The 12,991-nt window shown below is 58.3% G+C and overlaps 1 protein-coding gene across 1 annotated transcript in view; it reads right to left on the bottom strand.

Annotated features, from left to right (window-relative positions):
* Nucleotides 1-1,868: 1,868 nt before the first annotated feature.
* Nucleotides 1,869-12,991, bottom strand: part of LOC115653541 (receptor-type tyrosine-protein phosphatase U-like) — a 114,939-nt gene continuing 103,816 nt past the window's right edge. Inside the window, exons 11-14 of the mRNA XM_030566936.1 lie at nucleotides 12,297-12,422; nucleotides 6,453-6,610; nucleotides 3,357-3,492; nucleotides 1,869-2,761 (exon numbers count right to left, since the gene is read on the bottom strand). Of these exons, the coding sequence (XP_030422796.1) occupies nucleotides 2,687-2,761; nucleotides 3,357-3,492; nucleotides 6,453-6,610; nucleotides 12,297-12,422 (495 nt within the window). The 3' untranslated portion in view covers nucleotides 1,869-2,686. The remainder of the gene's footprint in view (nucleotides 2,762-3,356; nucleotides 3,493-6,452; nucleotides 6,611-12,296; nucleotides 12,423-12,991) is intronic.

The raw sequence follows: 12,991 nt of genomic DNA, 5'->3' as shown, positions 1-12,991 counted from the left end.
CTTGAACACAAGACCAGGGCCGACTTCAGGTTTTTTGCCACCTCAAGCCCTGGGCTCTCCCCCGCACCCCACGCTGCCTCAGCTCTGGACTCCCCCCCACTAGTGCCCCCCACCCACACACACACACTCTGTCGCCCCAGCTCTGGGCTCCCCCCCCTCCACCTGCACCCCATGCTGCCCCAGGCCTGGGCTCCCTCCTTCCCTCCCACCAGTGCCCCCCCCACCCACACGCCTCCCTGCTGCCCCAGCCCCGGGCTCTCCCCTCCACACACCTGCACCTTCCTTCCACCCCAGCCCTGGGTCACTGGTAACTCACTCCCAGGGTGGGTCATTCAGCAGGAATTTTGGATGTGCACAAAACACAGACAGGATTGGCTCCCATAGGCTTACAGAGCTGCAGTAAAGTGGAACAATTTTCAGCTTGTGTGACTGGAGGATCTCTGGATGCAGATTATGAGACTGTCCTCCAGAAATGAGGAAAAGTTGAGGTGCCTTTATTATTCTTTTGTTCCACTCTTTCTTTCTATGGGGAATTTGCCAATGCAGCATCACTGTCTTCCTTTTGAACAACGAACCAACCAACCAACCAACCAACCAAAGGCAATGGCTGTTGAAAACAGCAGTCCCAGCCCTAATAACCACTGGGAAGCATTTCTTGCTCAATTTTATCCCATTTTTTCTACAGCAAGTTACAGTGGATCAGGATATTTGATTTGGGAGAAATGAAGTACCAGCTGCCCAGACTGAGCATGAGCACTGCTGAATTTGAGGTGTTCAATCTGGAAGGCAGGTGCTAGATTCCCTTTCGGAATATTAGCTACATCTGGAAAGGAAAAGTCAATTTCTGCTTCCATGACTCAGAAGGGGAAATCCTCCTACATGCCTGGTACTGTATCTAAAGCTGCCCAGGTCCAGTAGAGCCTCCCCTCCCTTACTTTTCATTTTAAATTCTAGTGGGAACCTCGTACTTCCCTTGCCAGGCTTCAGATAGAGAGGGGCACTGTCCATAGAGTCCATCCAATTCCTTCTTTGGGGGCTGCAAGGTGGGGTCACACCAGTATCCCTAAGCCAGTCTGGGGATGTCTTCCGAAGGGGATATCTGGGGCAAAGCCTCCTACTCCTTGGGCACACTCCTTCCCCATTCCCAGTGCCACCCCACTCCAGCAGTGAGCTCTCCATTGACAGCAAGCTGCCGCATGAGGTCACACCTACCTCCCTCCCCCTGCCGTTCCTGTTGATAGCAGCCAAGGGAATGCTGGGAAATGTAGTTCTTTCCCTGCTGCAGGGCTGGTGCTATAGGCAGGTATCAGAGGGGTAGCCATGTTAGTCTAGATCTGTAAAAGCAGCAAAGAATCCTGTGGCACCTTATAGACTAACAGACGTTTTGGAACATGAGCTTTCGTGGGTGAATACCCACTTCGTCAGTTGCATGTGTATGTCGGTATTTACCCACAAAAGCTCATGCTCCAAAACGTCTGTTAGTCTGTAAGGTGCCACCGGACTCTTTGCTGGTTTTATAGGCAGGGAGCTAACCCAGGAACTCCAGCTGCCAGGGCCCCCTGTTGGTTCTCAGCTCCCACGCTGGTCCCTGCCAACTGCCGCCCCTGCAAATATGCTGCCCCAAGCAGCTGCTTGCTTTGCTGGTGCCTAGAGCCGCCCCTGCACAAGTGCAACCTTAGTCCACGGTGCAGCCTGGAAGCGTGTCAATGTGTCTGAGCTTTGCCAGAATTGATAACCAATGAAAATAAGCGTCAGAGTAGCAGCTGTGTTAGTCTGTATCCGCAGAAAGAACAGGAGTCCCTGTGGCACCTTAGAGACGAACACATTTATTTGAGCACATATATGTCTCAGTGTATGTTCCAGTCTATGCATCCGATGAAGTGAGCTGGAGCCCACGAAAGCTCATGCCCAAATCAATGTGTTATAGTCTCTGAGGTGCCACCAGGACCCCTGTTTTGATGACGATAAGGAACAAACAGGAACCTGGGGACTGGGTTTTCCTTGGCACAGCCGCTGCCCCAGCCCTGGGCCATGCTCCTTGCTTACAAGACCACAGGCTGGGCTGCACCTAAACCCGAGGTGAAGCTGGTAAACTGAGGCCCCGTTTCCACAGGGCAGCAGCTCGGTGTGTCGCTGGGGTCCAGGGGACACAGCATCAGGCCTGGGAGTGGAACAAGGCACGGCGTGTAAATGAGCAGCCTGCAGAGGGAAGGCACAGGGCTCGCGGAGCCCGGCGTGGACTGCTCGTGTTACTGGCAGCCAGGACTTGGGGAGAGTTTTCCTGGTGGGTATGGCCAGGGCTCCCTCCCGCTGTGAGTAGCGGTAGCGATTCTCCCCAGACACCTCGGCTAACCCTGAGAAGTGACAGTGCACACTCACTCTGGCTCCAGGTAAGTTACCGCCCCAGTCCCTGGCTGGGCAAAGTCTGGGATCAACCCCTGCCCTGGAAATGATCCCCAAGGAAATCGTCGGCTTCAGCCAGCTGCGTGGGCTCCAGGGTACGGAGTGTCAGGAGTCCAGGGTGTCCCAGCAGGCACCGCCAAGGCCCTTCTTGTCTCTGCCAGGTTCCATGGCCCCAGCTCGCCCCCCAGGATAGGGCTTCTGCCCTGGCACAGAGCAGCATGGAGGTGCCACGAGAAGCAGCAGCAGCGGCAGGTCCTGACTCTAGACGGTCCCTTGCTCCCCTCTATTTGAAATTCCCATAGAGTTTGAATGAGTCCAGGTAGCTTAGGGCTAACTCGTAGCAGAACGTGTACTGCGCCTGGGGAGAGAAGCTGCACATGAGCACCCTGGGTGCCAGGCCCAGACCCACCCGCACGTGCCCCTGCTCTCACTCCTCGGCATGCAGGGCCAGCTGTGGGTCTCGCAGCTCCTGAGCAAGCCATGCTTGGGCGTGTCCCCCCTGCCAGATCTAGGGTCAGAAACCCAGCCTCCATCAGGAGCCCAGCCCCCAGCCCCTGGCCGCAGCCTCCCTGAGCCAGACCTGGCAGGAGCCCGGACCCGGAGGAGCTCCCCCACTCCTGCCATGCTGTCTTGGCTCTAACAGAGCCCATCACCATAGCCTCTGACGTGAAGCACAATCCCCAGAGGCTGCAGGTCTCACTCCTCCCCACCACCCCGAGGCAGCAAGGGCTGGGGTCTGTTTCCCTCTCTGGGGGCTCTGGAATCAGCCTGGGCCCACAGAGCCGGGGAGGGAGGGACTGAGAGCAGCGTACAGGACGCTGGGCAGCAGGAGCTTTGATTGTGTGACTGTCCCAGGGTGATGGGCAGTTCTAGGGGCTGCCTGAGCTGTGGCTCCTGGCCCTGGGGCTGGCAGCAGGAGCACCGGCCTCTCTGGGCCAGGCTGGGGCACTTACCACGTCCCTGATCATCTGCCGTCGCCGTCGCTTCAGCATTCTCACCGCCTGAGAGACGTCCAGCAGCCCATCGCTGCGGATCTGCTCACACATGAAGCTGGCGGCACAGAAGAGCCCACAGCGGCTGGCACCGTCCCTGCGGGGGGAGAAGGGACGTGTGGATCGGCACAGGCCAGGGGTCGCCCAATGGCACCGAGCTGCCAGTGCCCAGATCTGCCGCTGTTCTACATGGCTGGTGCACCAGGGAGCTGTGGCCCGGGCTATGGCTGGCAGGAGGGCAGCCTGGGCTGCTGCAGCTCGGACAGGGGTGCCCTGTCCACCTGCTCCTGCCAGCCACTTGGTCGGGGGGGAGGGCTTGCAGCTGCCCGCTCCCGCCGGCCACTCGGGGGAGGGGGACTTGCAGCCGCCCCCTCCCGCCAGCCACTGGGGGGGGGCTTGCAGCCGCCCACTCCCGCCGGCCACTGGGGGGGAGGTCTTGCAGCAGCCCGCTCCTGCCAGCCAGGCGCTCGAGGAGGCTCGCAGAAGGCAGCCCTGGGCACTGCGCTGGGCGGTTTGGGTGCAAGTCCCAGGGGAGGGAGCAGAGATGGCTCTGCTGTAGTGAGGCCGTTCCAGCTGATGAGGACCTGGAGGCTGAAGGGTCTATTAACTGTCAGCAGAGTCTGAATGAATTCTCCCCTGACACCTCACTGGGGGAGGGCCGGGGGGGATGGGACTTCAGGACCAGACTGTATTTACATGAACACACCTGCTCGGCCTAGGTACCCAGCTGTGACGTTACTGACGTGAACCGTGACCGTATAGATCATTGTTACAACCAAGGTCCTGTAGTGGCACCAACTCTTGTACAATGGAGGACAAGTGAGGTGTCTCAGACAAGGTTCTGGGTTGCTGGTTATGATTGTGCTGTCTGTGTGCATGTATCGTTTTTGTATTTAAAGTTACAAGTATTGGCATCAGCTCTGCCTGGCCTGCTTGATGGCCCATTAAAGATCATCAGCTACACAACTGACCCATTGAAAGAAGGCAGATACACCTGGTGGCTCAGCAAGGCAGGGACAGGCCTATGGACAGAACTCTGAGGTTTTTCTAGGCCACGTGCTGCATAGCTTGTGGTTGGAACAAAGAAAGCAGAGGCCACATGGCAAGAGACTATAAAAGGCAGCTGCAGCTTCTCCACCTGGTCTTCAATCCTGCTTCTTACCTCTGGAGGAACTTTGCTACAAACTGAAGCTCTGAACAAAGGACTGAATGACCCATCCCAGCGGGGGATGTTCTCCAGAGACTTGATTTGAACCTGCAGTTTATCCCATCACTGCTACAAGCCTGAACTAAGAACTTTGCCATTACTCTATGGAATTGATTCCATTTAACCAATTCTAGCTCTTGTCTATATCTTTTGTCCTTTTATGAATAAACCTTTAGATTTTAAAGGATTGGCAACAGCGTGATTTGTGGATAAGATCTGACTTGTATATTGACCTGAGTCTGGGGCTTGATTCTTTGAGATTGAGAGAAACGTTTTCTTTTATTGAGGTGTTGGTTTTCATAACCATTCATCCCCAGGACGGGTGGCACTGGTGGTGATACTGGGAAACTGGAGTGTCTAAGGGACTTGCTTGTGTGACTTGTTGTTAGCCAGTGGGGTGAGACCGAAGTCCTCTTTGTCTGGCTGGTTTGGTGCCTTAGAGGTGGAAAACCACCAGCCTGGGGCTGTGACTGCCCTGCTCTGAGCAATTTGTCCTGAACTGATACTCTCAGTTGTGTCTCACCAGAGACAGCATCGTTACACCAGCAGACAGAGCCGTGTGTTGCCCAAAGTGACCAACGTTGGCTGCTGTTGGGTTACAAATCACTTTAGTACTGACTGCAGGGGGGTGAAATGCTGTTATCCATGTTGTTGTCTTTGTTGTAGGAGCAAAGTGGGGCAGGGCTGTGCTTACCTTTCCTCAAATGAGGGGGTCGCCCTCAGCTTAAAAATCCTCGTTAAGCCAGGGGCTTGAATGCCAGAGCCTGGGGAAAGTAAGAGGGGTGGGCACGTTTCCCACCAGGGGGTGTGGTGTCTCCCTAAAGGTTCCTAGACTGGTTTAACCTGTTCCCGCCCCTGTTTAAAGAAAGAGTCTCTTTGTTCTGTTAAATGCCCAATCAGAGCTGGAACCAGAGGTGGTAGGACTGTGTTCCTGCCCCGCCTACGCAGAGCTATAAATCCCTGAGAGCAGCAATCATTTGAGATGGGCCCGTGTCTTTGCCCAGCCTATGCAGAGCTGACAATCACTAAGAGACAGATGTGCTGAGGTCCCAGCAGCAGAAGGCTACTGACAGTCAGCTGGTGATTGAGTGGCTGGTATGGTAGTGAGCAGAACGAGCGGTTGTCTGGGCGGCTAGCAGAGAGGAATTGTGGCTGGCAGGGCGGCCAGCCAGAGCAAGTGCTCAGTGGCCAGAGCAAGCCAGGCACCTTCTTCCCCGGGTGGGAGGGGAACTCACCCAGCCGCGCCTCTGGGTTTCACTGACCCAGGACACCCCCTGTGAGGGGGGTGCGGTGAGGGAGCAGGGGGGGGGCACAGAAAAGGAACGGTCGGCTGTAGAACGGAAGAACACGAGGTGGAAGCTCTGCCCCATGCACTCTGGGTGGGCGTCCTCACAGTTTGTTTATGAATCCTGCTTGTGGCATTTTCCCTAGTTAATGTCAGGTGACTTCCCTCCTTTCATGAAAAGTGTCTTTCCTACACTCTGTGCTTGCGAGGGGAAGTTTTGCCTCTCAGAGGCACCTGGGGTGGGTGTAATTGTCCCAGGTCACTGGGTGGGGGCACGAGCAGCTCTGTGTTGTGTCGATGGAAAGGAACCCCCAGGTATTGACCCCGGCTCTGCCAGCGGTTACTGCCGGTTCCACACCCATCGACGGTCCCAGTCTACGCCAGCCTCCACCCGGGAGAGTCTGTGCTCGGCGCCCGCTGCGCTCAGCCACCTCCTGCTGCAGGGATGGGCGTGAGCTCCTGCTCCACACTGCACAGAGACAGCCTGTCGCGCTGGGTGCTGCTGGAGCCGGGACCACAGACTGGCTATCGCGCCAGGGCTGCCCAGCCCAGAGCCCTCACTCACCAGCAAGTGACGAGAATGTGGCTGTCCTGGCTCGTCCGCCGGCTCCGCTCCACCTCCCCCAGCAAGCTGATGATGGTGGCAGGGCGTGGGGGGAGCTGCTGCTGCATGGGCCAGTCGTCTACTTGCCACAACCTGATCTCCCGTGCGGGCTTCTTGGGCTAGTGAGGAGGGGAGGAACCGCAGCAGAGTCAGCCTCGGGCAGAGCAGAAACCCTGGTGGCGAGGCCGGTGGGAGATTCAGGGCAGAAAGGGGGCAGCCCTGGAGAGAGGAGGGGGCTACTTGCCATCAGACCCTTCCACAAGCTCAGCCATTGGCCCCCAGCCCAAGGATGAGCTATGGGACAGGGGCAGGCCTAGGTTGTATCAAACCCTGACGCAAACCTGGGGAAGTGACCGTACCAGTGGTGACAGCCTGTGTCTCCGAACAGCCTGGCCCCAGCCCCCCAGAGCCACAAACCAGACTCTGGGAAAGGTGAGGCTGGAAGGGACCTCGCCAAGTCCAGCCCCATGTGCGGAGGCAGGGCCAAGGAACCCTCGACCAGCCCTGACACGGGTTTGTCCAACCTAGCCTAGGACCCTCCAGTGACGGGGATCCCACAACATCCCTTGGGAGCCGCTTCCAGAGCTGAACTACCCTGAGAGTCAAAAAGATTTTCCTGATAGCTAACGGACAGCTCCCTTCCTGCTAATTACGCCCACCACTTCCTGTCCTACCTCCATGGCCACGAAGAACACTTGATCCTCATCCTCTGGAGAACAGGGCTCAGCTTGGAAAGCTGTTCTCAGGTCCCCCCAGCCCTGAACGTGCCGTTATTTGAACCTGCCCCCACTGGCCAGGTTTTCTCAACCGTCTCTCTTTTGTGTTGCTCTCCTCTGGCCTCTCGTCAGCTTGCCCCCCTTTCCCAAAGTGCTGGGCACCCAGACGTGGGCATAGGACGGCAGTTGAGGCCTCACGTGGCCGAGTAGAGCAGGACAACTGGAAGCTATGATACCGTGTGGGCACTGCCTTCTCTCCAGCCTGGCTGCCGTGCTGCCTTTCACAGAGGATGGTTCTGAAAGGCAGCCGGACTCCCCAACACCCTCCCTGCACAGTCCCATCCTCTGGGGGCAGCAATCACTCTCTAGGTGGGCGAGGGCCCAGCCCTGCTCCAAAGGTCCCACCTGGAGTCCCCCAGGGGCCTGGCCAGGCGAGGGTCACCCTAAGGGCAGCGATAGCGGCTTGATCTGTGTGGTTGGATCAGTAGCTAGCCCTGAATCTCAGCTCCCAGCTGGGTCTCCATTGAGCTGGGAGCCTTGTTGCAGGGCCGTCCTTAAGCATTCGCAACATATGCAGCTGCGTAGGGCACCTGAAAATCTGGGCTCCTGCAGCTGGTGCTGCAGCCGGTGCTGCAGCCTGGTGAGTCTCCTTGGGAGGGGATCTAGTAGTTAAAAGTGAAAAAGCCTCCAGCCTGCCAGACCTATTAGCACAACATTGAAACTGTTAAAGAGCCAGTCAAGGGGTAATGATGCCATGTGTGACGAAGTGGGGGCTTTTCTTGGGGTTTTCTGTGTTTTCCAGTGGGTTGCATGCACAGGGGATGGGACTCAGTGTCCTTGGGTGTTACTGGTTTAATGAGCCATGAGGGCAGGGGACTGGACTCGATGACCTCTCGAGGTCCCTTCCAGTCCTAGAGTCTATGAGAGGGAGTTTGTTATTGCAGAGGACCAGAGAGGGACTCAGGACCCCGGCTGATGGCCTGGAGGATGGAGACCTCAGCGATTGGTGACCTGGTGACCCAGAGACCTAGCTCAGGAGTCACAGCCGGTTCTGGCCAGGGGGAGGACAATGGGCTGCAGAGAGAGGACCCCGGTGACCTGACCAGCTGTTTCCAGCCAGAGGAGGGCTGAGAGGAGAGGAGACCCAGGCCTTCCTGTTTACAACCCTGTTTACCTGGAGAGAAGACAATGGACAGAGGCGGGGCTTGGGGCCGGGGATATCGGAGGACCAGCTGGGAAGCAGGGGGGCTCTGGGCTGGAGAGGGGGAGCAGGCAGAGCCCACCTGGATGCAGTGGGCTGGGATGTGCGGAGCTGAGGGAGGCCAGGCCTGAGGCCCTGAGAGTTTCCTGTGCTGTGTTCAACTCTCAATAAACCCTCCTGTTTTATGCTGGCTGAGAGTCACTCTGGTCTAGAGAACAGGGTTGCATCAGCCCCTTTGGGGTTGAGGAGGCCGCAGGGGCCCAGAGCGCGTGGACTCCCAGAGGGAGCCCACGGCAGAGACAGACGTGCTAAGGCTCAGAGAGATGCGGCTCCAGGAGGGGGAGGGGCCTGACCCCGAGAGAGAGTGGACCCCCAGGAAGGGCTGTTGCACTGACAGGGGCACCCCCCACGGACCTCACGGGGCCAAGAGTGGGCACGATCTGAGAGTCCATGACAACGTGGTAGCAGAGGATGGTTGGCAGATGCCCCCTGTAAATGTTTGGCTGCGGGCGCAGGCGCTTTGCAGCGAGTGGCTGCCAGCGATAGAACGAGGGTATTGAACGGAACCAGCCTGGAAATGACCTAGAACCGGCTCTGTAAGAGCGACCTGGCAGGTCTGAGCAGGGAGAGAGGGCTGAGCGTGGGGAGGCTCCCTAAGGAGCAGCTGATTGCTCAGCTTGTAGAGAATGACCAGTCTGAGGAACAGGCTCCAGACCCCAGCGGGGCTCCCGGGGTGCCCGGTGAGCTGGGGAGTAGCCGTAGGGGCAGTCTGTGTAGCGAGCGGGAGGGTATCAGACCCTACTCCCCAGTCAGCATAGGGAGACCCCAGTCAGGTTCCTCCCTCAAGGAGCTGCGGAAACTAGAGCTGGATGTGAAAGCGAAGGAGCTGGCACTAGAGGAGCGGAGGCTGGTGGACAGAGAGAGAGAACGAGAGGACCTGGAGCTGGAGAAGCAGCGGGCCAAGAGAGCCTGCCAGGGGGTAAGTGGGGAAGGGCCCCGAGACGCCAGTGGTGTGGGGACTCTAGACACCAAACCACTGCCCCAGTTCGGGGGGGGGGGGGGATTGATGCCCATCTCACAGCCTTTGAGAAGGCCTGTGATCTGAACCAGACTGACCCCACAGACAGGCTGCGCTGTCTGACCCCCCTATTGGGTCCCAAGGCCATAGAGGCATTCAGCCAAATGGATGGTGTTGAGACGGGGGACTGTGACCTGTTCAAACAGGCTTTGCTGATGACGTTTGAGCTGACCCCCGAGAGGAACAGGAAATGATTCCGGGGTGTGCGCAAGACCTCAGGTGTCATTTACAAGGAGGTTGCCAACCTGCTGGGGGAATATCTCCGCAAGTGGGGGAAAGGCACAGGAGCCACCACCGCAGAGGACGTGTATAACCTGGTGGGGTTGGAGCAGCTGTGTGACATCTGCCCTCTGGACCTTAAGTTGTGGCTAGTGGACCAGAAGCCCAAGGATCTGCGCAGGGCGGAGTCACTGGCGGATGAGTCTGTGGACAGCAGATCGGGGGCAGGAGGTAAATCCACATCGGGAGCTCAGAAGGGGAGTCACCAAGAGACATCTCAAAGATGGGACTCCAGGAAGCCCAGCTCAGGGGGGCCGGGAATGCCAGGGCGGCTGATCCCCCGCATAGGACTTGAGGGACCTGAAATGTAATTACTGTGGCCAAAAGGGGCACAAGGTGGCCCAGCGCCTGAAGATGAAGGAAATGGCGGCCAAGCAGAACCTGCGGGGTGTTAACTGGGTGGAAGTCCATCGAGAGGGGGCACCGCTGGGCCAGGGGGAGGGGACAGCCAGGCCAGGCCAGCAGGGAAAGGCAGGGCCCCACATCCAGAATGGCCGTACTCCATCTGCCGGGTGGAGACGGGAACCAACCCTCCCATCAGGTATTCCCCATTCAGGGTCACTAGGAAAACAGCCCAGGACCTGGAGAGAGAGGTCGGGGATATGCTGGTTTTAGGGGTGATCCAGCCGTCCGCCAGCCCCTGGGCTTCGCCGGTGGTGCTGGTCCCCAAGAAGGACGGGTCAATCCGGTTCTGTGGACTATCGGAAGCTCAATGCCATCACAGTGTCCGATGCCTACCCCATGCCTAGGACCGATGAGATCCTAGACAAGTTTTGGGGCGCCCGGTACCTCACTACCATGGATCTTACCAAAGGCTACTGGCAGGTGCCTTTGGACCCGGAGGCCCGGGTGAAGTCTGCCTTCACCATCCCAATAGGGCTCTTTGAGTTCCTGGTCCTGCCTTTTGGTCTCAAGGGGGCACCTGCCACCTTCCTGTGCCTGGTGGCTCAGTTGCTAAGGGGATAGAGGACTTTGCTCTGCCATACACTGACGATATCTGTGTCTTTAGCCAGACCTGGGAAGACCATGTGTCCCAGGTGAAGAGGGTGCTGGGTCACCTCCAGGATGCAGGACTGATTATAAAAGCTGAAAAGTGCAAGGTGGGAATGGCGGAGGTTTCATACCTGGGCCACAAGGTGGTGGGTGGCCACCTGAAGCCGGAGCCGGCCAAGGTGGAGGCAATCCAGGACTGGCCCGCTCCCCAGACTAAGCAGCAGGTCCAGGCTTTCATTGGGATGGCGGGGTACTACTGGAGGTTTGTGCCCCACTTTAGCTCCCTGGCAGCTCCCCTCACGGAGCTGTGTAGGACGGGGAAGCCAGACAAGGTGGTCTGGATCGAGCAGTGCCAGAGGGCTCTCTGTGCGCTGAAGGGGGCACTTATCCAGGGCCCGGTGCTGGTAAACCCGGATTTTAACAAACCCTTCCTGGTGTTCACCGACGCCTCGGACACAGGGCTGGGGGCGGTGCTGATGCAAACTGATATGAAGGGGGAGAGACACCCCATCGTGTACCTGAGCAAGAAACTGCTGCCCCGGGAGCAGCACTACGCGGCCATCGAGAAGGAATGCCTGGCCATGGTGTGGGCCCTCAACAAACTGCAGCCGTAGCTATTTGGGCGGCGCTTCACCATGTACACGGACTATTCGCCCCTGACGTGGCTACATCAAATGAAAGGGGCTAATGCCAAGCTGCTGAGATGGAGCCTGCTCCTCCAGGGGTACGACATGGAGGTGGTTCATGTGAGGGGGAGGGCCAATGTTATAGCCACTGCTTTATCACGGGGCGGGGGCCCTGAACTTCTCCAGGTCACTGGCTACGTGACCCTGCTCCGTTCAGCCATGAAGGGGGGAGAAATGTGACGAAGTGGGGGGGTTTCTTGGGGTTTTCTGTGTTTTCCAGCAGTTTGCATGCACAGGGGGTGGGACTCAGTGTCCCTGGGTGTTACTGGTTTAACGAGGTGAGGGGAGAGGGAGTGTGTTGTTACAAAGGACCGGAGAGGGACTCGGGATCCCGGCTGATGGCCTGGAGGATGGAGACCCCAGTGACTGGTGATCCGGTGATACAGCCAGTTCTGGCCAGTGGGAGGACAATGGGCTGCAGAGAGAGGACCCCGCTGAGCTGACCAGCCAGTTCCAGCCAGAGGGGCCAGAGGAGGGCTGAGAGAAGAGGAGACCCAGGCCTTCCTGTTTACGACCCTGTTTACCTGGAGAGAAGACAATGGAGAGAGGGGGCTTGGGACCGGGGATATCGGAGGCCCAGCTGGGTGGCTTCCCCAGGACCCCGCTGGGGTGGACTCGCTGTGGGAAGCGCACGGAGGGGCAGAGGATGCTGAATGCTCCAAGGAGAGACCCAGGAGGTGAAGCCGTGTGAGCTTCTTGCCCTGAACAAGTCTGCTCCAAGGGAGAGGAGGCTCCCCAAAGTCCGGCCTGGCTTTGTGGGGAGCAGTTCCAGAGCATCGCCCGGGGACTCCATGACCCCTCAGAGGAAGACCCAGAACCTTCCCAGGCACCCCACTCTGGGGCAGCACCTACCTGTTGCCTGTTGGTTACAGTGAGTGTGCGGATGATGAAGCCAGCTCCCCGCTCCTCCGAGATCAGCTCGACGTGAAAATGGCCATAAGAGGCCTCTCCGTACACAGGCCAGAACGTCAGGTATGTCTGCGGAGTGAACACAGGACCTGCTCACAGACGTGTGCTCATAGGGCACACAGGGAACCAGTACACGCAGTCACACGCCTAACACCAGCACATGGGAAATGCTCAGACCCCACACACGGGCCTGCTCACAGACATGTGCTCACAGGGCACGCACGGACTCTGCACACGCACAGACACAGGCCTAACGCCAGCACACGGGAAGCGTTCATAGCAGTGTTTTCAGGGCCGAGTTTATGAAGGGTGGGGCCCGGTTTGAATACCCGGCAGTGGTCTGGGACTTCGGCGGCACTTTGGGGGCGGGTCCACTCCGGGTCTTCTGCGGCACTGAAGGACCCCCCCACCCCGCTGCTGAAATGCTGCCAAAGACCCGGAATGGACCCTCTTCCCCCAGGCCAAAATGCTGCTGAAGCCCCGGAGCGGACCCTCCCCCCGCTCCCCCCCGTGCGCTGCTGAAATGCTGCCGAAGCCCCAGAATGGACCCTCCCATCCCCTCAGGCCAAAATGCTGCCGAAGCCCCGGAGAGGACCACCCCCCCACACCGCCGGATGAGTTTAAAAAAAAAATGTAAA

Source organism: Gopherus evgoodei, chromosome 6 (genome assembly GCF_007399415.2).
Source record: "Gopherus evgoodei ecotype Sinaloan lineage chromosome 6, rGopEvg1_v1.p, whole genome shotgun sequence".
Classification (NCBI taxonomy): Eukaryota; Metazoa; Chordata; order Testudines; family Testudinidae; genus Gopherus; species Gopherus evgoodei.
Note: the sequence above shows the minus strand (reverse complement) of the source record. Positions and strands in the feature narration are given on the sequence as shown.